Here is a 23,426-nt window from a genome sequence, read left to right on the forward strand (position 1 = left end):
CTTGATTCATTCTTTGTTCCAAGACTTAACACAGCTACAATCCTATCTACACTAAATTTTATGAAATTTAAACCTCCTTCATAATTTTACATTTTGATTTTGAGAAAAACTTCACAGGAAATGTTAAAGGTATTAGGACTTTAAGTTCTTAAGGGATTCGTTTAACCTGGGCCTTTTTAGGACCAATTATCCATGGATTATGCTTACTTGTATCCTCATTTCCTTAGGGATCAATTGTTTTTTATACAAAGGTAGAGGTGTTGATTGAAAAGTTAGTTTTAAATTTATATTAGTAAAAAGAAAGCCAGAGAGCCAATCAATATGGTCTAGTTCAAACGTGCCTTTATTTCAATGGCAAAAAAGCATTGATCTTATATAATTGTTGAACAGTTACATACATCTTAAGAACAGTAAACATACATCTTAAATAGCAACTCATATAGTGTATGTTAAAATAGTCCCACCAGATTATACAAGATGAAATATAAATGTTTGTTGATAATTTGAACAAATACCTAATAAAATACTAAGAAACCAAGGTTTTAGAGTGTTAGTTCCTCACATTCCACACAAAACTTCCAATGCTGATCCATTATGTGGCATGGGAGAAATTCTTGATCACTGATTAATAGTATTTCATTTATTTGTAGATAACGTGGGATGCTTTGCATTGACTCTCTGGAAGTTCCTATTTAAAGAAGTATCAACAAATTAAAAACTGCCTTCTGAAATTTAAGATGTAAATTTTGCTATTACAAATCCTAGAATCCAATCAAGTCTATGTGAGAGCACACATAACAGGTTTTCTGATCAGGACCTTTTCCCTCAACCTATTTTCTGTACTCAAGACAAAGCTATGAACCAGCATTGGCTGATCTTGGGAAAGAGGGACCTGTTTGAAGTTTAAAACATCAGCAGAAAAAGGATGGTGGAAGCTTCTGAAGGTAGTTGTACAAGCTCCTCTGTGCCTCAATTTCCAATAAACGGAGAATAAAACAGTTGTATTAAGTGAGATTTTGCATGTGAAATTCTTAGCATACCGTCGGGCATATAGCAAATAATAAATACTAGACGCTATTATTATTTAGTACTAAAAAGAGTATTAGGCTGCAAGATTTCTAGTCCTGCCTCTGCCACAAACTTGGTGTGGGATCTCAAGCAAGTCATATGGCTTTTCCAGACTTGCATCTCTGAGATGTGAGAGGTGTGATGATGAAGAGGGTTCCTTTTGGCTCTGCCAGTCTAAGGGGCCAATGGTCCTAAAACTGGTTTCTGCAAGCTCCCTGACAGTGTGAGAGATATTTTTTTCTCTGAGATTGGCTATATGAGCTGTACATCATTCAGCAAGTTGAATCTTATTCCACAGATAGCAATAATATGAGTGTCACCTCTGTATGGCCAACCCTTTCTTCATACTCGGCCCACATGCTTCTGGTAGAGTTGTTTTCAACCTCCTGATATGCTTAGATCTACACCAATGAGTGAACAGGTATAGATTCAGGGGTCAGAACATATCCCATTCAGAGGGAAGTGACATGCAATGAGTTTTTTTTTTTTTTTTTTTTTTTTTTGAGATGGAGTCTCACTCTGTCGCACAGGCTGGAGTGCAATGACACGACTTTGGCTCAGTGCAACCTCTGCCTCCGAGGTTCAAGTGATTCTGCTGCCTCAGCCTCCCAAGTAGTTGGGATTACAGGTGCCCACCACCAGACCCAGCTAATTTTTGTATCTTTAGTAGAGATGGGGTTTCGCCATGTTGGTCAGGCTGGTCTCGAACTCCTGACCTCAGGTAATCCACCCGCCTCGGCCTCCTGAAGTGCAATGAGATTTTTATTGGGTATTTTGGCAAAGAGTCACATACAGAGTCTTCTTTTTTAGACTTGAACCTGGAAGCATGTAGCCCTGGGATGATGAGAAGAAAGGCTATTAGGATGGAGCCAAAATGAGGAAATGGAGCTGAGAAATGGAAAGCAAGAGAAACTGGCGCTCTGTCATGCTCTTTGAACCCTGAATGAAACCTGAAGATCTGTTCCTGGTCTTTCATGTAAATGAGTCAATAAAATTCGTTTTTGAGGGGTTGAGGCCGGTCTGATGTGGGTTTTAAATCATCACTTATGATCCAAAGAATTTAAACTTTTTTACACATGGTCCATATGTAAACATAGTAATTCCCTTTTTAGGAGCTTTGTTTCATAGACTTCCGGAAACAAGGTATCTCATAAAAGTTAAGGAACATTTTTTTTCTTAGGAAAAACCCATAGAAATAAATCTTTACATATGAATTTAAATTATTTTCATCAAAGTTAGCCTAGTTTCATCATTTAAACACTATTACTTAACACTAGTCTTTTCCTCTATAAGGTACTGTCCCCCACTTTAGTTATGATTTGAAAAACTTGCATCTACCATAATTTGTTTATAATTCATAATTTATTCCTCACTTTTCACTATTCAGGCATGTGCCAATACTTCTATAGGACTGATACTCAGAAGCATAATTACTGAGTTGAGGGGTCTGTAAACATTTTACATTTTAAGAGGTTCTGCCAGAGTGCCCTCCCAAGTGCATCCTTTTATACTACCACCAACAGTATTATGAGACTATGTGTGACAATACCTGTTCTTTTCTTCCACATCTTTGCACATACTGAATATTATCAGTCTTTTTAAGTTTTGCCATTCTGATGTTAGAAAAATTTGTCTACTATTTTCATGGGCATCTTCCTGATTAGTATTTAGCATAAGCATCTTTCATATACTTAGCATCCATTAAAGTTCCTAGGACTAGGAAAGTGTCTATTAAAAATTTTGTCTGGGGCTGGGCGTGGTGGATCATGCCTGTAATCCCAGTACTTTGGGAGGCCAAGATGAGTGGATCACCTGAGGTCAGGAGTTCAAGACCAACCTGGGCAACATAGTGAGACCTTGTCTCTATAAAACAAAATTTGTCTGCATTGATTTGGTCAAATATTAATCAGAGCATGGAGCTAATTAGGTCAGGAATTTAATATCTGTATGTATCAAGATTCTGTTCCAAAACTGTATTCCTTAGTTCAGTGGGCACCTTCAGTGGAGCATAAATGTTTCCTTAAATCTAGTGTTCCAAGTAAAACACAGTTAAAAGCTCATGTTTTGGTAACAGCTCTGAAGTATCTATACGCTTAAATATTTAATTCAGCCACTGCTTTAGAGAACCACTGCTTATAGTTCTTATTCTATGAAGACTAAAATGAAGTTTTGAGGTAACTCATTTTTATAACTTTTCAACACATTAAATATTTTAATAATGTTTAGTATTTTAATTATATTTAATATTTAATAATATTTAAAAACATATATCATTATTTAGCAACACATTGAAATGGAAGTAGCTGCAATACTTCTTATTATCACTTTCCACAATGTTATACAAAACTGCCAGCAAAATCAACAAGATCATAATGCCTAATTCAAGCACAGTTTAACTGACATCTGAGAAAAGCTGTTTTTTTTTTTTTTTTTTTTTTTGAGGTGGAGTCTCGGTCTTGTCACCCAGCCTGGAGTACAATAGTGCAATCTTGATTCACTGCAACCTCTGCCTCCCAGGTTCAAGCAATGCTCTTGCCTCAGCCTCCTAAGTAGCTGGGATTACAGGTCCCCACCACCACTCCCGGCTAATTTTTTTGTAATTTTAGTGGAGATGGGGTTTCACTATGTTGGCCAGGCTGGTCTCGAACTCCTGACCTCAGGTAGTCTGCCCACCTCGGCTTCCCAAAGTGATAGGATTACAGGTATGAGCCACCGCGCCCGGCTGAAAAACTGTTCTTAATAAAGCATAGCAGAAATGATTAGGGGTAGGGCAGGAATCTTTTGACACCATGGCACCGGCAGTTCCTAGATGTGGTGCCAAAGGTGCAGAGCAGGGAGGCCTCTAGCTAAGAGGGTACGCACAAAGCCCCATCACTTTACACTTGTGCTCTCTTATAGTCTTTACTATAAGATTAACCCTGAAATTCTACTAAAAAGAAGTTCTTGGCCGGGCGCAGTGGCTCACGCCTGTAATCCCAGCACTTTGGGAGGCCGAGGCAGGCAGATCACAAGGTCAGGAGATTGAGACCATTCCTGGCTAACACAGTGAAACCCCATCTCTACTGAAAATACAAAAAATTAGCTGGGCATGGTGGCGGGCGCCTGTAGTCCCAGCTACTTGGGAGGCCGAGGCAGGAGAACGGCATGAACCTGGGAGGCGGGAGGCAGAGATTGCAGTGAGCTGAGATAGCACCACTGCACTCTGGCCTGGGCAAAAGAGCGAGACTCTGTCTCAAAAAAAAAAAAAAAAAAAAAGAAATTCTTAAGTGGTCTAATGTATACAAAATAACGTAGCAGAGGGCCTGGCACATGGCAGACGATCAACAAATATTTAATTTTCTTCTCTTTCCTTTCCTATTGGTAGATATATTATCTACCTTATGAGTTAGGTTAAAAGAGTGTTAATCATGATACCAGAGTGAAAAAATTATGATTAAAAAAATGAAAAAAAATCGAGAGTGGTAAATAAGAGCTGAAATAAACACCCTATGCACTGTTATCAGGTACCCATATTTGGGTGTTCAAGGTTTAAAAAGTGCTTAACCACATAAAACAGAAGCACCTGTGGATGTTTGTGTTTTATTATGTATACTTTTACAGAGAAATGACAAAGCATAATAACAGAACTGAAATGAAGAAAACTCTGTCATTAAAGTCATTTATTTACAACAGATTATCAGTAGGACTATTTTATCAAATGGACCATTTTATTAGGAACAAAAAAATAGCCTATTTTTTTCTGGAAAAGCATGTACTATTTTCAAATGAACAAATGATGTTAGGTTGCCATGAAAGAAAATATAATTAGTAAATTATTATAATGATGGCTTGGGAAATAAAAAACTTCAGGTGATACTTTTATTCTTTTGCTTAGATGAATACAGTTAGCTTAATGTGTTTTGAGTATCTTGGTACTATGGTGACAGGAAACATAAATATATAAAATTGGTTTTCCTGATAAATAATGAAATGTGATCTATCTTAACAGAATTAAAAAAGAAATAACTTTGTGAAAAATATGTCAATACGTCCATACCTAGTGATAACAAATAATGTAGAAATTTGGAAATGCTTATTTTTTTCCCTTCCAGTTTATACTGAAATATCAGTGAGGATTCACTCAATAACAGAAGAGGAACTATAGCCAAATAGGCAAAAAGGAGAGAGGCTTGGGAGGAAGTTTTGAAATTTCAAGGGAAAATGCCCCATAGACTCACTCCATTTTAAAACTTAAAAGGACTTATAGAGATCATGGATGGTTCAGAGGTTTCATCAAAATTTCATTTTTAAAGGTTTGTGTTTTTATGTTTAAAGTCTTTAATTAGAAAGAACACATACCTTCAAATGTGTTAGTATACCACATTTTAACACTCTGGAGTCCATCAATGCATTGACTTGAGTTACCAATTTAATTAGTTTTTGTATACAATTCAGAATAAAGCTTTTCCATCATCTCTGATTCACTGAAGTTGTAAGATGGCAAGATTAAAAATTTTTATCATTTGTCTTCATGATTCAGGATTTTCTTGATACCACATGTCCGAAATGATATGTAAACAGATTGGATATTGAGGCTTCTGCTATTTGTTCTATTGAATGTGAACAGATATCCTCTAATTCAATAAGTTTAGGAAATACTGATTAACAAATTTAAATAGAATTCTTTATGATTTCTCATAAAGAGGGAGAGGGAGAAGAAGAATGAGAGGGAGAATTCGCTTTTAAATTTCTGGCTGAGAAAATGTGAAAGGCCGTAAGGCCATCACTCTTTTTTTTTTTTTTTGAGACAGAGTTTTGCTCTTTGCTCTTGTTGTCCAGGCTGGAGTGCAGTGCAGTGGCATGATCTCGGCTTACTGCAACCTCCGCCTCTCGGATTCAAGCAATTCTCCTGCCTCAACCTGCCGGGTAGCTGGGATTACAGCATCTGCCACCATGCCTGGCTAATTTTTTGTATTTTTAGTAGAGATGGGGTTTCATCATGTTGGCCAGGCTGGTCTTGAGCTCCTGACCACAAGTGATCCACCCACCTTGGCCTCCCAAAGTGCTGGGATTACAAGCCTGAGCCACCGCGCCCGGCCAAGGCCATCCCTCTTATATTCCACAATTAGGAACAGTAAATTCAGGTCTGGGCATGGTGGTGCATGCCTGTAATCCCAGCACTTTGTGAGGCTGAGGTGGGCAGATCACTTGAACTCAGGAGTTTGAGACCAGCCTGGGCAACATGGTGAAACCCCTTCTCTACAAAAAAAAATTAGCTGGGCATGGTGGCACATGCCTGCACTCCCAGCTACTTAGGAGGCTGAGGCAGGAGGATCACTTGAGCCTGGGAGGTCGAGGCTGCAATGAGCCGAGATCGTGCCACCACACTCCAGCCTGTGTGACAGAGTGAGATTCTGTATAAAAAAAAAAAAGAAAAGAAACAGTAAGTTCAGATAAAGGAGATAGTATTAACTAACCAAAATCCCATTTACTATTTGTTAAATTCTTCACCACAAATTCCATTATAGCCTACAAGATCTAGGTATGTCCACCCTTAAGACAATCAATTAAAGTAAATCCAGTTTTAAAACAGCAATTTTTAAATCACGTTCATGCTTTCATTTACTTATTCATTCCTTTATTCAATGAGCATTTATTGGAAAGGTATGGTGTGCCAAGCATTGAAGAATACAAGAAGTAAGAGTTCATAAAAGTTCTCTGAAATCAAAGATCTTCTCAGTCTATCAGGAAATAAAGATGATGTAACCAGCAATTATTTATAATATGGAGTGATATGCATAATATTTGACCATCTATTTGATTTATTTGCACAATATGTAGAATCTAAACACTTATAAAAGTAAATGGAAATGAATATTTTCTTTTTTTTTTTTTACCTTGTCCAAATTTTGTTTTCTCAAACATTGATTTGTTTGGTTCCTGTACTGGGTCATCTAAACAAGCAACTTCTGAAAGTGAAACAAAACGTCAGTAATAATTTTGCTGAATTAGGGGACTGCTCTGGTCAAATCAGGATGATGGTCACCCTACCAATGGGAAATATAAATAGCTCTTTCTTGACATTTTAGGCGAGATGATTTAAAAAATAAAATAATAAACTAAAAATAGCTCTTCCTAGTTCCCCTTATTCCCCAAAAACAGTATTCTAAAAATTATGGTCATCAAAAAGCATAAGAGAACAGATTATGTTTGTAACCCGAGGTAGGCTGATGAAAGCCACACAAAATTATCATTATTTTTTAGACTTTCTGGTCTCTACAGTGTCAGAGCCATGATTTCCATGATGATATTTTGATATGCAGAAGAGGGAGAAAGATTCTCTCCTGAGTGTTTTTCTTGTAATAGGGTTAGAGAGTTTTACATTGTTCTAACTTGCCAGGTCTCTGGGTTTCTGTCAGGTACCACAAAACCAGCTACAGAAGAATTCTAATTAAGGAGATTCAAACAAAATTCCAACAGCAGCCTACAGAATGCCAGCAGGGCCCCTGCCTGTAGATTCTTAGGTCCAGACCAAGGTAGCAAGAAGCTGGTTGGCACACTGCTACCTCCATGGTTCTTAAATTAACATTAAAATTTCCTTTCCTTTTTTTTTTTTTTTAAGACAGAGTTTCACTCTTGTCACCCAGGCTGGGGTCCAATGGCACAATAACATAAAATATTTCTGAAATATCTAATGGAAAGAAAAATCAGGATTTGTGAAAATAAATAAATAACAGGAAACTGTTTATATTACAGGCAACAGAAGTAGCAGTTCAGAACCCATTTCTGATTTCATGCTCACTTAAAAGGGAGATTGTGTGCCCTCTGAGGAAGGAGATGCCTATCTAGGGTTGGAAATGCCTGCCTAGAACTAGAAAATCTGAGGAACAGATGACCTTCATGATAGAAGGAAATACTTACTGCTCTGCTTCAACTCTTAGGTTAAAAACCAGAAGAAGAACGCATTTGGTTTGGTTTTGCTTCAAGTGTGTGTTTGGGGCGGGTGGCGGGGAGGAGGCAGAGACAGAGACAGAGAGAGAGAGAGAGAGAGAAAGGGATGGAGCAATGGGGGCGGAGAGAGAGAGAGAGAGGATAGAGTACTTTAGCAATTCCAATTCCACCCTCAGGAATCAAAGTAAAGGGGTGAATATCAAGGACTGTCAAATTATTATCTGCACAAGAAATTAAATACTGTTAGTCATCCAAAGTCTATAGTCAGGCTGGCTGTGTAAGAGTCACTTTAAAAAATTCAGATTACTGGGCCTTACCCCATGATTTGATTAGGTAGATTAGATAGGTAGTCAGCTTAGGAACCAAAGGCCATGAACTACTACAAGAACTCCTTTCAATTTCTTAAGCCCTTTAACTTCCCCACAGTTATTAATGTTACCTGTTTTAATGTTACCAGTTATTAATGTTGTCTGTTTCCCAAAAATGATGAAAAACACTTTTGAGGCTGTCTTCAGAAAACTGTGGAGAATGCACCCTATTAATGGAGCCAGTTTTTATGACAGAGGAGGATCCTGAGAAATTAGGGTAAAAAAGTTAGGAAAGGAATGTAGTTTCAATTATTGGGGCTTGTTATAGGAAAGGAACAGTCCCAGGGAGGCCCTGGGTAGGGACTTGGTGATAGAAACCCTGTTTAATTCTTGGCCCTGGTTATCACAGTATCATCATTTTTTGTTTTGTACCTCCTCTCTTCTGTATTGTCCCCAAATGGTCAAAGACAGGGATACTAGGAAAAAAAAGAGGGGATGCTGTAGCAAAGGAGGGTAATATAACTGTAGTTACGGCTATTTTTCAGAAATGTGTGCTGCCTTTTTCCAGATCATTTCAAAATCTGCTGCTCACTGGTGAAGACTACATTCTCTTTAGTTTTCTCAGGCTAAAGGCTATTCCATCTGATAAAGGGTATTAGTTTACCCTAATAAGCAAAGATTTATTTTAATGCCTATTTTTAGAAAATAAATAAGACCAAATCATATCTTCAGAAAGAAAAACAACACTCATTTTTTTCCTTTTATATGACACTTAGAAATCTATCCAAAGTAAGTACAGCATAGATTCAGAGAAAGGAATTGTGAGGGATGGGGTCATTTCTTAAATTCTCCTAGAATTAACTAAGGTTAAAAATTGAGTGCTATAAAACAAACAGAAAATAACAAGTGTTGCAGAGATGCAGAAAAACTGGAACCCTTGTACATTGCTGCTGGGAATGTAAAATGATTCAGCTGCTATGGAAAACAGTTTCGCTGTGCTTCCTATATAGAATTACTATGTAATAAATATTGAGTATCCCTAGTCCAACATGCTTGGGACCAGAAGTATTTTGGATTTTAGATTTTTTCAAATTTTGGAATATTTGCATATACATGAGATATCTTGGGGATTGGCCCAAGTCTAAACATGAAATTCATATATGTTTCATATATACCTATACACAAATCCTGAAGGTAATTTGATCCAATATTTTTAATAATTTTGTACATGAAACAAAGTTGTTTTTTTTTTTTTTTTTTTTTTTTTTTTTTTTACTTTTTGACTTTTATTTTAAGCTCAGGGGTATATATATAGGTTTGTTATATAGGTAAACTCATGTCACAGGGGTTGTTGTACAGATTATTTTGTCACCCAGGTATTAAGCCTAGTATCCATTAGTTATTTTTTCTTATCCTCACCCTCCTCCCACCCTGCACTTTCTGGTAGGCTCCAGTGTCTGTTGTTCCCCTCTCTGTGTCCATGTGTTCTTACAATTTAGCTCCCATTTACAAGTGAGAACATGTGGTATTTGGTTTTCTCTTCCTGTGTTAGTTTGCTAAGGATAATGGCCTTCAGCTCCATCCATGTTCCTGCAGAGGACATGACCTTGTTCTTTTTTATTTGTCATGATATTGAACCAACATTGATGGGGGTAATTTTAGGACGTTTCATAGACATTTCCAAAATATGTCCAACCTGACAATGACACAATCCTGGCAAGATTTTAAGGATAGGCCATGGACAGGAACTGAAGTCTCACTGCCCCTTTGTTATTATTAATTTTTTTTGCACACAAAACAATAAACACTTTCTAAAAATACATACAAACAAAAAGATGCATATCAAACATATTAGGAAGGTTGCACATGGGAAGATGGGGAATAGAAATGGGGGGTGGGAATTAAAGAAAATAAATGAGAGAGGGACTTTGTATGGATCAATGATAATAACTCAATCCTCTATTTGACAAAGAAGAAGGAGAAGGAAGAGGAAGAAAAAGAATGTAGGATAAAGGATCAGAAAGGGAGGAAAATAGAAAAAATTAGAGTATGACTCCAGGGTAGACCTGTTTTGTTGTCACTGGGTTGGTTGGTTGGTTTGTTGTATTTTTCATATGTTTCGCCATGTTGGCCAGGCTGTTGTTGAACTCCTAGCCTCAAGTGATCAACCCGCCTTGGCCTCCCAGAGTGCTGGGACCACAAGCGTGAGCCACCATGTCCAGCCCCCACATTGTGTCTGGCCTCCGTGGTAGACCTCCCAGACGGGGTGACCGGGCAGAGGTGCTCCCCATATCCCAGATGGGGCGGCCGGGCAGAGACGCTCCTCACTTCCTAGATGGGGTGGCGGTCGGGCAGAGGCGCTCCTCACTTCCCAGACGATGGGCGGCAGGGCAGAGGTGCCCCCCACTTCCCAGTTCCCAGACGGGGGAAACAAAGTTTTGACTGTGACTTGTCACATGAGGTCAGGTGTGGAATTTTCCACTTGTACTAGTATGTCAGCACTGAAAAAATTTCAGATTCTGAGATTTCAGATTTTGGATTTTTGAATTAAGGATGTTCAACCTGTATAATAATTCTACTCCTAGGCACACACCTAAAAGAATTGAAACCAGGTGCTCAAACAAATATACATATGTCTATTCATAGCAGCACTATCTCTAATAGCCAAAAAGGGGAAAGCAGGCCAGGCCAGGCACGGTGGCTCACACCTGTAATCCCAGCACTTTGGGAGGCTGAAGCGGGCAGATCACCTGAGGTCAGGAGTTTGAGACCAGCCTGGCTAACATGGTGAAACCCCGTTTCTACTAAAAATACAAAAAATTAGCCGGGCGTGGTAGTGCGCGCCTGTAATCCCAGCTACTCAGGAGGCTGAGGCAGAAGAATCACTTGAACCCAGGAGGCAGAGGTTGCAGTGAGCTGAGATCGTGCCATTGCACTCCAGCTTGGGCAACAAGGGCAGAACTCTTGTCTCAAAAAAAAAAAAAAAGTCCAGGGGTAAGCACCCTAATGCCCATCAAAGGATGAGTGGACAAATTATGGTATATCCATATAATGGAATATTATTCAGCCACAAAAAGGAATGAAGTATGGATACATGCTATGATGTAAATGATCCTCAAAAACATTATACTAAGTGAAAGAAGTCAGACAAAAAAGGTCACATACATTGATTTCATTTATATGATATACTCACAATAAGTAAATCCATACAGACAGATAGCAGACTGGTGGTTTCCAGAAATCGGGAGGAGTAGAGAATGGGAAACAACTGCTGAGTGGGTACAGGGTTTCTTTTTGGGGTGATGAAAGTGTTTTAGAATTATATAGAGGTGGGTGGTTGCATGACATTGTGAATTTACTAAATGCCACTGAATTGTTCACCTTGAAATAGTTAATTATAATGATTGTTAATTTCACATCAATGAGAAAAAAGACAAAATAAAATGAGTGCTTTTCCAGTAGGTTTTGGTGTTTTTATCCCACAACGAAGAAATGAGTATTGTTCTGTACATACCTGGAAGACAAGGTTGATATTGCTGAGGTACTGAGTTTGGTTCTGGAAGTATGGGTGCATCCTCAGAAACATACTTCAAAAGCTCCTTCCCAAGATATGTTACCTGCACATAATTAAGCACAAAATTTACAAATCATACATTCTGTAAGAAGGAAATACACTTATGTCCTGAACATTGTAGTTTTTATAAGGTTTTGATTGTTGTATGTTGTGGATTAGCAAGCTTCAGTCCATGGCCAAATCCCACCTGCAACCTTCTTTTCTGTAAATAATGTTTTATTGGAAAACAGTGATGCTCATTCATTTACTTAACATCTATGGCTGCTTTCATGCTATAACATAATTGACACAGACCACACGTCCATGAAGCCCAAAATACTCACTATGTGACCTTTTACAGAAAAAAAGGTGTTGACCCTTGTTGTGTGATATTAATTCACTCACCTATTCACTTATTCAACAACTATTAATCCAGCACCTGCTACTTTATAAATTTAAAATTTTAATGTTACATTAATAAAATTAAGCCATAAAAGTAATGGTACTTTTCAAGAAATCACATATTTAACTGATTAAATTAATAACATTTCAGGTCTAGACATCCATTTTTTTTGGTGGTTTGTGAACTTAGCTATATCATTATCAGTGCAAATGGTCAGAGCTTAGAAATATCTACACACAAATAGGCAGGGCTGAGGCAGAACTGGTAAATTCTGCCAGAAATGTTCTGGGCCCAAGGGTCTTTGGGTTCTTTACTCTTAGCTTTAGGAGAATCTATTAACATACCTCCAGAGGTTAGTTCACTGTGGGCAAAGCATCAAGATTCAACTTGAACATCCCTTCCTCCAGGATGCCTCCCTATAACCTCTAGTTTCAAGTAATGATCCTCCTCTAGGTTCCCAAAGCTTCTTTACTCATATTGCTGTCATGGTACTTACCTCGTATAAATGAAATTACGTTTTAATACGTCTGTTTCTATTAAACCGTAAGCTCCTTGAGGACAGGGTCTATATCATATTCATTCGAATACCCTCAGCAGTTCACAGAGTGCCTGACGATACTGGATAAAAGAATGAAGTCCCGGCTCCTTTTCTTTTCTTTTAATTTTTTTTTTTGAGAGAGTCTCACTCTGTCACCCAGGCTGGAGCACACTGGCATGATCTTGGCTCACTGCAACTTCCACCTCCTGAGTTCAAGCAATTCTCATGCCTCAGCCTCCCATGCCTCAGCCTCCTGTGCCTTAGCCTCCCTAGTAGCTGGAATTACAGGTGTGCGCCACCATGCCCGGCTAATTTTTGTATTTTTAGTAGATACAGGGTTTTGCCATGTTGGCCAGGGTGGTCTCAAACTCCTGACCTCAAATGATCCATCTGCCTCGGCCTGCCAAAGTGCTGGGATTACAGGTGCGAGCCACTGCGCCCAGCTGTGAAGTCCCAACTCTTAGGCAAGATTCTCAAATTCCCTAAGCCTCAATTTGTGTTTGTAAAAAAAGTGCCTCCAGCTTATTAAATTGTTATGAGGGTTAAACGAGATAATGCATGAAAAGCATCTGGCATACTGTCTAGCACATTCCGAGTACTCAATAAATGTTACATTGAACAGAGTGAGAAAGGTCTAGGGGATCTTAAAGGTACAGATACCCTTTGGACTCAATCCTATGACCAAACAAAGCCTGGCAATGAAAATGGAACAGACCTGGCCTACTCAATGTGTCAATCCCTTCTCACTTGCCGTAGAAAGTAGAGGAGAGGCCCCTGAATGCCATTTGTCAGTTCTCCAAACAACTAGTTATTGGAAACAACAGATTTTGTATGTGTTATGCCCTGACAATGTCCAACACATCTCATAAATCCATCAAAGTGCAGGCACAGTATGTTCTCACCTGTATCTCAGACTTTAAAAATATTTTTATTAGTTGGTGCTGGGCAATATAAAGTGACTTACATATTCCACTGCAGGTACTTCAGACAAAGAACACAGTTTTAAGAATATCCACCAAGTCAAAAATCTATTTTCCATTAGGTAGGAGTGATTTATTGAACAGGTTAATGAATAGACCTCAGAATGAACCGACACTAGATCACTTCTAGAAAATGTGCATTTCATATTAGTGTCATGAAAAACCTCCAGTTGGCTAAAGCATAAGGGCAGTCATTACATTTGTGTATGACTCAAACTCTGAATCCTGAACTAAATCTCTCTGGATTCAAATCTAGCTCATATGCCTACTCTGACAGAGGCATGGTAGGAAGAGCTGAAGGCTAAGTTCTTAGGCTCTTGGACAACATAGCCTCCAGTGATCTCAGCAACTTCACTGTCCAAAACCCATTTTGATGAAGGGCAGCTGATAGGATGCCAGATGAGAACATGTAAGAGAGATGGAGCTTAGTGTAAGGCATGTTCGGTGAGGATATCTGTAGGTTGTTGTGTTCTTGCTTTGCTAAAAGGTAGAACTGGAGGGGTGTTTTGTCCTAAGGCCACTGATGCTTTCCCTGAAGCTCCTACAACACTCCATTATTCCTTAGAAATTAGTCTATGCTGATTCTCCAATATCATACTAGGGAAAAAGTAGGGAGTGTAGAATGTTTGTGTGTGTGTGTGTGTGTGTGTGTGCATGCATGTGCATAGACACACATGCATGTTTGAGGAAAATAGATGACTCAGCCAGCCAGTATTCTGGAAATGTAGTTAATGAGCCAAGTGAAATTATTAATCAACTTTATTTTGGTAACGTCTTTGGAAGAAATAAAGTGCAGTATTGTCATTATTAATTGCCATAATAAATATTTCTCTACATCTTATGTACTAATATGCATCAAAAAAGAATGAAACATAACCTGCCTTTGCATATACTTCCCTTTTGGGACTCCATTTTATTTGAAAGTATCAGCGCATTTTTCATATGCCTTCAGAAAAACCATTTGTTGGTATTGACTAATAGAAATCTGTTTGTGGATGACCGGGCATGGTGACTCATACCTGTAACCCCAGCACTTTGGGAGGCCGATGTGGGGGGATCCCCTGAGGTCAGGAGTTTGAGACCAGCCTGGTCAACATGGTGAAACCCCGTCTCTACTAAAAATACAAAAATTAGCCAGGCATGGTGGTGCACGCCTGTAGTCCCAGCTACTTGTGAGGCTGAGGCAGGAGAATCACTTGAACCTAGGAGGCAGACGCTGCAGTGAGCCGAGATCAGGCCACTGCACTCCAGCCTGGGCAAGAGAGCAAGACTCTGGCTCAAAAAGAAAAAAAAAATAAAGAAAGAAAAGAAATCTGTTCATGGATGATCAAATAACTACTTTTTTTTTTTGAGACGGAGTCTCACTCTGTCGCCCAGGCTGGAGTGCAGTGGCGCAATCTCGGCTCACTGCAAGCTCCGCCTCCTGGGTTCACGCCATTCTCCTGCCTCAGCCTCTCCGAGTAGCTGGGACTACAGGCGCCCGCCACCACGCCTGGCTAATTTTTTTTTTTTTTTGTATTTTTAGTAGAGATGGGGTTTCACCGTGATCTCGATCTCCTGACCTTGTGATCCGCCCGCCTCGGCCTCCCAAAGTGCTGGGATTACAAGCGTGAGCCACCGCGCCCAGCCCAAATAACTACTTTTATTCCATTGCAAGTTTTAAGAAGTCAATCTTGCAAAAATTTTTGCAACCTACTCATCTGACAAAGGGCTAATACCCAGAATCTACAATGAACTCAAACAAATTTACAAGAAAAGAACAAACAACCCCATCAAAAAGTGGGCAAAGGACATGAACAGACACTTCTCAAAAGAAGACATTTATGCAGCCAAAAAACACATGAAGAAATGCTCATCATCACTGGCCATCAGAGAAATGCAAATCAAAACCACAGTGAGATACCATCTCACACCAGTTAGAATGGCCATCATTAAAAAATCAGGAAACAACAGGTGCTGGAGAGGATGTGGAGAAACAGGAACACTTTTACACTGTTGGTGGGACTGTAAACTAGTTCAACCATTGTGGAAGTCAGTGTGGCGATTCCTCAGGGATCTAGAACTAGAAATACCATTTGACCCAGCCATCCCATTACTGGGTATATACCCAAAGGACTATAAATCATGCTGCTATAAAGACACATGCACACGTATGTTTATTGCGGCACTATTCACAATAGCAAAGAGTTGGAACCAACCCAAATGTCCAACAACGATAGACTGGATTAAGAAAATGTGGCACATATACACCATGGAACACTATGCAGCCATAAAAAATGATGAGTTCATGTCCTTTGTAGGGACATGGATGAAACTGGAAAACATCATTCTCAGTAAACTATCGCAAGGACAAAAAACCAAACACCGCATGTTCTCACTCATAGGTGGGAATTGAACAATGAGAACTCATGGACACAGGAAGGGGAACATCACACTCCGGGGACTGTTGTGGGGTTGGGGGAGGGGGGAGGGACAGCATTAGGAGATATACCTAATGCTAAATGATGAGTTAATGGGTGCAGGAAATCAACATGGCACATGGATACATATGCAACAAACCTGCACATTGTGCACATGTACCCTAAAACCTAAAGTATAATAAAAACAAACAAACAAAAAAGAAGTCAATCTTACAAAGTTTCACTGCTGCAAGAGGAGTAGAAGGAGGAAAGAATAATTGCTTTTTATCTCAGGGTGGAAAAAGAGCAAAGAAACCAATAAAAAACTGTAGGTTTTCTTTTAAATTCATTGTAACACAAACTACATTGTGGCTAAGAAAATAAAAATATTTCTCAAATAAAATATTTCTTTAAAAATTCATAATATAAGACAGAAAGTAGTTTCAAAGTGCAAAAACTGCCTTGGAAGAGCTGTTTCTATGAATGATGATGCAGGTAAAGCTCACCTTCACGGTACCAACCTCCCCATTCCAGACTCTTTTTTCACACTCCCAACACTCTATGTAGCTAGAGGCAAGAGAAAGCCCTTCACGTTATTTATATTTTCAGGATCCAAAACTCCTGGATATTTGTATTTTAAAAGAGGTCACATATCTAACCATCTCCTTCTTCTTTCTGTTCTAAAATGTAGCTGAGTAGAAGCTAGGTTCATAGGTTTAGGACACATTGAGAGTGTGAGTAATTGACAGAATAAGGCTGTCTGTCAAGATGAACAATTTCCATCAGTTTCTATGCTCCCACCCCAACCTTTCCATATCTTGATATTCCTAATCATGATGGTGAGAGGAGTTGTTCTGGAAAAGTATGTGTGGCGGGTCAGGGGAACCACAGAAAAAAGTGATCACTAAATCCGAAGGAGTAGAAAGGGTGGAAATAAGGATAGAAATTCAGGAGGCATCCGGATGGGAAGTATGTTTGCAGAAGAGATCTGTCTAGTGTTCCTTGAAGCACTGCCTAAAACAGCAGCCTACTTTTCATCTGCAGTAATTCACTGTTGAGTATTTACAAAAATAAACCATCATTTCCATTCTTATGATTCTTACGATTTTCATCCTGCAACTGTATCACAGAAAGGCATTTTTCCTGTGGAAGTGGGCAATAGTTGCTGCACATGACTAAGGCTTTGCATACATTCATAAAGGTGGCTAGACTGTACTGTGTGCTCTTTTGAGTTCAGAGCAACCTGTTTCTAATGAAAGGAATGTGTGCCTCTCTTGTGCCTTTATATATACAGAAAAGAATGTACAGGGAATCAGAAGATCAGGTTCTAGTCCTGGTTCTGGCTGGCCTCAAGGCTAAATCAGGTCACTTAACCTCCCAAACCTTTGTTTTCACATCCATGAACAGAAATAATAGTTGATCTTCCTGCCTCATAAAGTTGTTGCGTAAAACTGCTTTATAAATCAAACAGTGCTATTCAAGCTCCACAATTGCTACGTTGGAAGGGTCTTTAGATATCACCTAGCACTACTTATTTTATACATAAGAAAGCTGAAGTTCAGAAAGGTGAAATGGCTTGACCTAGATTAATCATTCTTACTGAGGCTGCACATTAGAATTGCCTGGAATGCTTTTTCAAATATTGCCACTTGATCCCCACCTAGATATTAGATCAGAAGTTATGGGCTTAGAGTCTACTAGGCACTAGTGGTTTCTAAAGGCCCTCAAGTGATTCCAATGTGATTGAAAACCATTGCCCAGATAATATAACTTATAAAGAGTGGAACCAGGAACTAGCTTGGTCTGCTGCCTCCCACCCACAAATCACTCGGCCACACCAGAATGTTGTCCAACGGCTGGGAGGCTGCAGAAGAGAAGTCAGTGATGCCCTCTGTGAGTAAGCATCAGGATTTCCTTGGCAAAGCTGTTCAGCAACTGCTTGGGTTGGAAGTTTGAGTCATCTCTGCACCTACTGGCTCTGTCACCCTGTCAGATACAAGGCAATACCTTGTTTTCTGGCATTCCTTGCCTGACCACCAACCACTCCTGGTCCCATACCACCCCCACCACTCTCAGAACTAGTCAGTAGAAATGTTCACATTTACCCATGTAGCAAAAAGCTCCTTTCCTCAAGAAATGACTGAATTCAGGAGTTACTCCAAGACAAGAAGAGGCAGAGGTTTCTGTGGTAAACTTTAAAAGACTTTAAAAGAGCCTTTTAAATATTGTAAAGAAAATCACTAGGATAATGTTTCTCAGCTTGGGGTATTTACTAGAAGTACATCAGTGCCCATAGTAATTTTTAAAATTCTATTTTCACTTTTTTGATAATCTAAAGAAAATAAGCCTGTTTAGATAATCTGTAGGAATAAGTTATATCTGATAATTGTCCTAATTTTAGTGCCCACATTTGCATGTAGCTTCACTATCACATAGGTGCTAAACAGTATAACTCTAACTGACATGGCTATGAGAAAATGCTAGAGTCAATGAGATATGTAAATGAGGCATTAGTACAGAGTAAGGGCCAAATGATGTTACAGCCAGCTATTCAAAGGCAGGAAATAACAGTAGTTCTAATGGAGAAACAGAGTGGGCAAATGGAGTCATCACCAGGCACACTGCAGCACACGCATGTTGAGCTCAAAAGAACCTAAGCTACAGCATTCAGTATGCTATCTGTCCTGTGAGCAAAGATTCAGTTTCAGCCAAACAGTATAATCTATCATAAGTTTAAGAAACCTTGTAACAAAAAGGGATTTTCATGGGCAAGATGCTAATTACTAACATTTAGATATGAATTAAGAATCCATGGAAAGGATTGGGTAAAGGGGCTAAGACGAACTGAAAGCAGATGGCCTGGTGACTCCAGGAGTGGGAAATAAAAACAAACTTTGGGAAAAAGTCAGACAGACCATATAGCAGATAGAATCCAGAATGTGCTGATGTAAGTGAAGGAACTGAAACAGTGCTAGATACACTTGCCAACGAGGTCTAGAAGACTAGAATGCAGAGTTGGGGCACAGAGTCTGGGACACAGAATATAGACTTTAGGGGCACAAAGGGGACTGGGAGGGAGAGTGGGCAGACCTGGGTTAAACAAAAAAGAGGAGAGAAAGCTGTGCTTCCTATTACTGGTACACTGAGGTTTACTGTAATAGTTAGTAGAGGTTGAGTGTATCTTCTAGTCTTCGAAACAGTCATGGCAGATGTTTGAAGATTCAGACTTTCCTGAAGAATCATTTTAAGACTGTCCCTGAAGTCTGGAGGTGGATGAACACTAGACCTCAAGAATATCAGTCATTACTGGGCTTATAACTCAGAAGCCAGAACTGAGAGGGAGGTTACTAAGTCTAGGAGGTCTAAATGAAAGTAATTCATTTTGAAAGGCTAGCAATTCATGGATAAGGACATGTTCAAACATAAAAATACATGATAATATCTGAGGGTTTTAGGCCTCTTGCCAATTTCTTTTGTATTTAGGAGATTTTGCTTTACTTCATTAGAATAATAACATGTATTAACTAAGTTACCAATACACCAATGGTTCCAAATTTTCCATACAGAGTTACAAAGACCTGAAATCCCTTGGGAGATCAAATGGGAAGATTAAAGGCATTAAAAGTTCTGAGACTAGATAAGGAGTAAGAAAGGGAAGGTGCAGTCAGCTATGCAACCATGCCCATGGGGAATTCTGGCAAATAGGACTTGTGGGAGAAAGTGATGTGTTCATTCTGTGACATGCATGTAGCATGATATGCATATAGCATATACAGAATGAACACATGAATACAAAACTAGCTTGGAGATCTTTCAGATTTCCTTAAAAAATACTTTCATCATAAAAATATGTACTTTTCCATTTGAATATGAAGTTAAAGATAAACTTAAGAATGACCCACCTTACTCCAAGCATAATTCCAGGTCACATAACTGTTGCCTCCCAGAAGATCCTTCAGCCAGGTGACTGGGTTTTTATAAATCTGACCACTTTCTACCTTAAGTTTGCCATTCAATAAAATACTGGCTTTGTGGGTAGTCTCCTGAAGTGAAAAGTAAAACAAAAATTAAGGTCAAAAATAGCTGAAATATGTGAACTTTTGCTTCTGGCCATGACAAAGTAACAGGGACCAGATATACCCTAACACCTGATGTATTTTTGTATATAAATTTAATGTATCTAGAAATGGTCATAAGGGCATGTAGCAAATGATGAACCATCTAGTCAACAAAGTCTACAAAAATCGGATTAAAAAGGTGAGAGTCTATGGTATTTGAACCAAGACTGCATCCTCCCTCCCCACTCCCAGCTCTGTGAAGTAGAGACTCCATTCTAGATTGCTGTAGTCAAGACTACAGGGCTCCCTGTTACAGGGCTGTCTTCCTGGGAGGGGCATAACTTCAGCATTTCTTATCCTGCCCCCAGTTATTGTTGCTAAGACTAAGTTGCCAGCAACTATAACCCAAGGGTGGAGGCTCCCTTCTCCTGCCCAGCTCTGAGTGGTGAGACAGAGGCTCCACCTTTGGCAAGGCACCACAGAGAATGCTGGGATCCCGATCACCCTTGCCTTGGCTTGTAAGGTGGTGGTTTTGAGAGGTGACAGCATGCTGGCAGTCCTCACAGCCCTCGCTCGCTCTTGGTGCCTCCTCTGCCTGGGCTCCACTTTGGCGCCACTTGAGGAGCCCTTCAGCCCACTGCTGCACTGTGGGAGCCCCTTTCTGGGATGGCCAAGGCAGGAGCCCGCTCCCTCGGCTTGCAGGGAGGTGTGGAGGGAGAGGCACCAGCGGGAACCGGGGCTGCGCGTGGCACTTGCGGGCCAGCTGGAGTTCCAGGCGGGTGTGGGTTTGGCGGGCCTCACACTTGGAGCAGCCAGCTGGCCCTGCCGGCCCCGGGCAATGAGGGGCTTGGCACCCGGGCCAGCAGCTGCGGAGGGTGTACTGGGTCCCCCAGTAGTGCCGACCCACCGGTGCTGCGCTCGATTTCTCACCGGACCTTAGCTGCCTTCCCGTGGGTCAGGGCTCAGGACCTGCAGCCTGCCATGCCTGAGCCTCCCACCCCTTCCATGGGCTCCTGTGTGGCCCGAGCCTCCCCAACGAGTGCCACCCCCTGCTCCACAGCGCCCAGTCCCATCAACCACCCAAGGGCTGAGGAGTGCGAGTGCATGGCATGGGACTGGCGGGCAGCTCCACCTGCAGCCCTGGTGCGGGATCCATTGGGTGAAGCCAGCTGGGTTCCTGGGTCTGGTGGAGATGTGGAGAACCTTTATGTCTAGCTCAGGGAATGTAAACACACCAATCAGCACCCTGTGTCTAGCTCGAGGTTTGTGGATGCACCAATCAACACTCTGTGTCTAGCTGCTCTGGTGGGGCCTTGGGGAACCTTTGTGTCCATACTCTGTATCTAACTGATCTGATGGGGACGTGGAGAACTTTTATGTCTAGCTCAGGGATGGTAAACGCACCAATCAGCGCCCTGTCAAAACAGACCACTTGGCTCTACCAATCAGCAGGACGTGGGTGGGGCCAGATAAGAGAATAAAAGCAGGTTGCCCCAGCCAGCGGTGGCAACCCGCTCGGGTCCCCTTCCACACCGTGGAAGCTTTGTTCTTTCGCTGTTTGCAATAAATCTTGCTACTGCTCACTCTTTGGGTCCACACTGCTTTTATGAGCTGTAACACTCACCGCGAAGGTCTGCAGCTTCACTCCTGAAGCCAGCGAGACCACGAGCCCACCGGGAGGAACGAACAACTCCAGATGCGCCGCCTTAAGAACTGTAACACTCACCGTGAAGGTCTGCAGCTTCATTCCTGAGCCAGTGAGACCACGAACCCACCAGAAGGAAGAAACTCCGAACACATCCGAACATCAGAGGGAACAAACTCCAGACGCGCCACCTTAAGAGCTGTAACACTCACTGTGAGGGTCCATGGCTTCATTCTTGAAGTCAGTGAGACCAAGAACCCACCAATTCCGGACACAGTTTCACATTGGGAGAGGCAAACGGAAAAGACATGAAACTACTGCCTCCCCTCTACTGAATGCTCAGCTCCTAAAGCAAGGGTATCACTTGAAAAATCACCTTTGTCCCCACCCTCAGCTCCAGGGCCATGGCTCAGGCATTCTGCCTGAGAAGAGAAGCAGGCCTTAAAACAGATAGCTCCTAATCTCGTCCTGAAGAAACTAACTTCATTTGCAACAGAGCATGAAGAACTTCAAGCTCAAGGGCACTATCAGAAATAGTAGAAGTTGTGGTAAAAGGCAATTGTGAGTAGACTGGTAGATTCATTCGTGATGTAGGCTAAGCTGTAGGCAGGCAAGTTTGCAAGAGACAACTGGGAAAAGAGCTGGAAGGAGCCTTCCTAGGTTCATAATAAACTTCAAACACTGACCTTGGGAACTATCCCTTCAAAGGAGCCCACCTTTGCTTGGATTAGTCTGTAGAGCAATTTGTCCCCCTAGGACATTGTTGAAAACAATAAAACAGTCAATGGGCAATAAGTGGAGCTTAAGAGCCATGGGTGGTCAGGGAGGTCAGGGAAAGAGGTGGCCAAGGCTTTAGGCCCTGAGGCTCAACATTGGAAGTTTAGCACTGAAGTGGGGACTTCACTAAAACAGACTTCACTAAAACAATCTAGCCGGTAATTAAACAAACAAGTAAATAGCAGTAAGAAGTCCAAGAGAAGGTGGGGTAGAGTTGCTACAATGCATTGTCTAAAATGTCCAGTTCCAACAAAAAGTTATGAGACATACAAAGAAACAGCAAAGTATGACACACACACTGGGAAAAAAAACAGACAAGAGAAGCTGCCTGTGAGAGTGACCAGACACTGGATTTAACAAAGACTTCAAAATAACCATTATAAATATGTTCAAGGAACTAAAGAAAACCATAATTAAAGACATTAAGTAAGGAATGATGACAAGGTCACATCAAATAGAGAATATCAGTAAAAAAGAAAAATTTATTTAAAAAGAACCAAATAGAAGTTATGGAGTTGGAAAGTAAAATAACTGAAATAAAACATTCACCAAAGAGGCTCAACAGATTTAAACTGGTAAGAGAAAGAATTAGTAAACTTGAAGACATTGATACAGAGTATGCAAGACAAAGAAAAGAGAATAAAAATGAAAATGTCTCAGAGAAATATGGAACACCATTAAGCATACCAATATATGCATAATGAAGGAGAGGAAAAAGCAGAAAAAATATTTGAAGAAATATATGTCTAAAAACTTCCCAAACTGGC

The 23,426-nt window shown here is 40.4% G+C and overlaps 1 protein-coding gene across 2 annotated transcripts in view; it reads right to left on the minus strand.

Moving 5' to 3' along the window:
- Positions 1-319: 319 nt before the first annotated feature.
- ANKRD31 (ankyrin repeat domain 31) overlaps positions 320-23,426 on the minus strand; it is a 174,350-nt gene continuing 151,243 nt past the window's right edge. For both annotated transcript variants that reach the window (XM_003266072.2, XM_030798706.1), the window contains 4 exons: positions 20,082-20,222; positions 11,821-11,923; positions 6,945-7,016; positions 320-688 (listed from right to left, as the gene is read on the minus strand). In XM_003266072.2, the coding sequence (XP_003266120.2) occupies positions 543-688; positions 6,945-7,016; positions 11,821-11,923; positions 20,082-20,222 (462 nt within the window). In that variant the 3' untranslated portion in view covers positions 320-542. The remainder of the gene's footprint in view (positions 689-6,944; positions 7,017-11,820; positions 11,924-20,081; positions 20,223-23,426) is intronic.

Source organism: Nomascus leucogenys, chromosome 18, assembly GCF_006542625.1.
Source record: "Nomascus leucogenys isolate Asia chromosome 18, Asia_NLE_v1, whole genome shotgun sequence".
Classification (NCBI taxonomy): Eukaryota; Metazoa; Chordata; class Mammalia; order Primates; family Hylobatidae; genus Nomascus; species Nomascus leucogenys.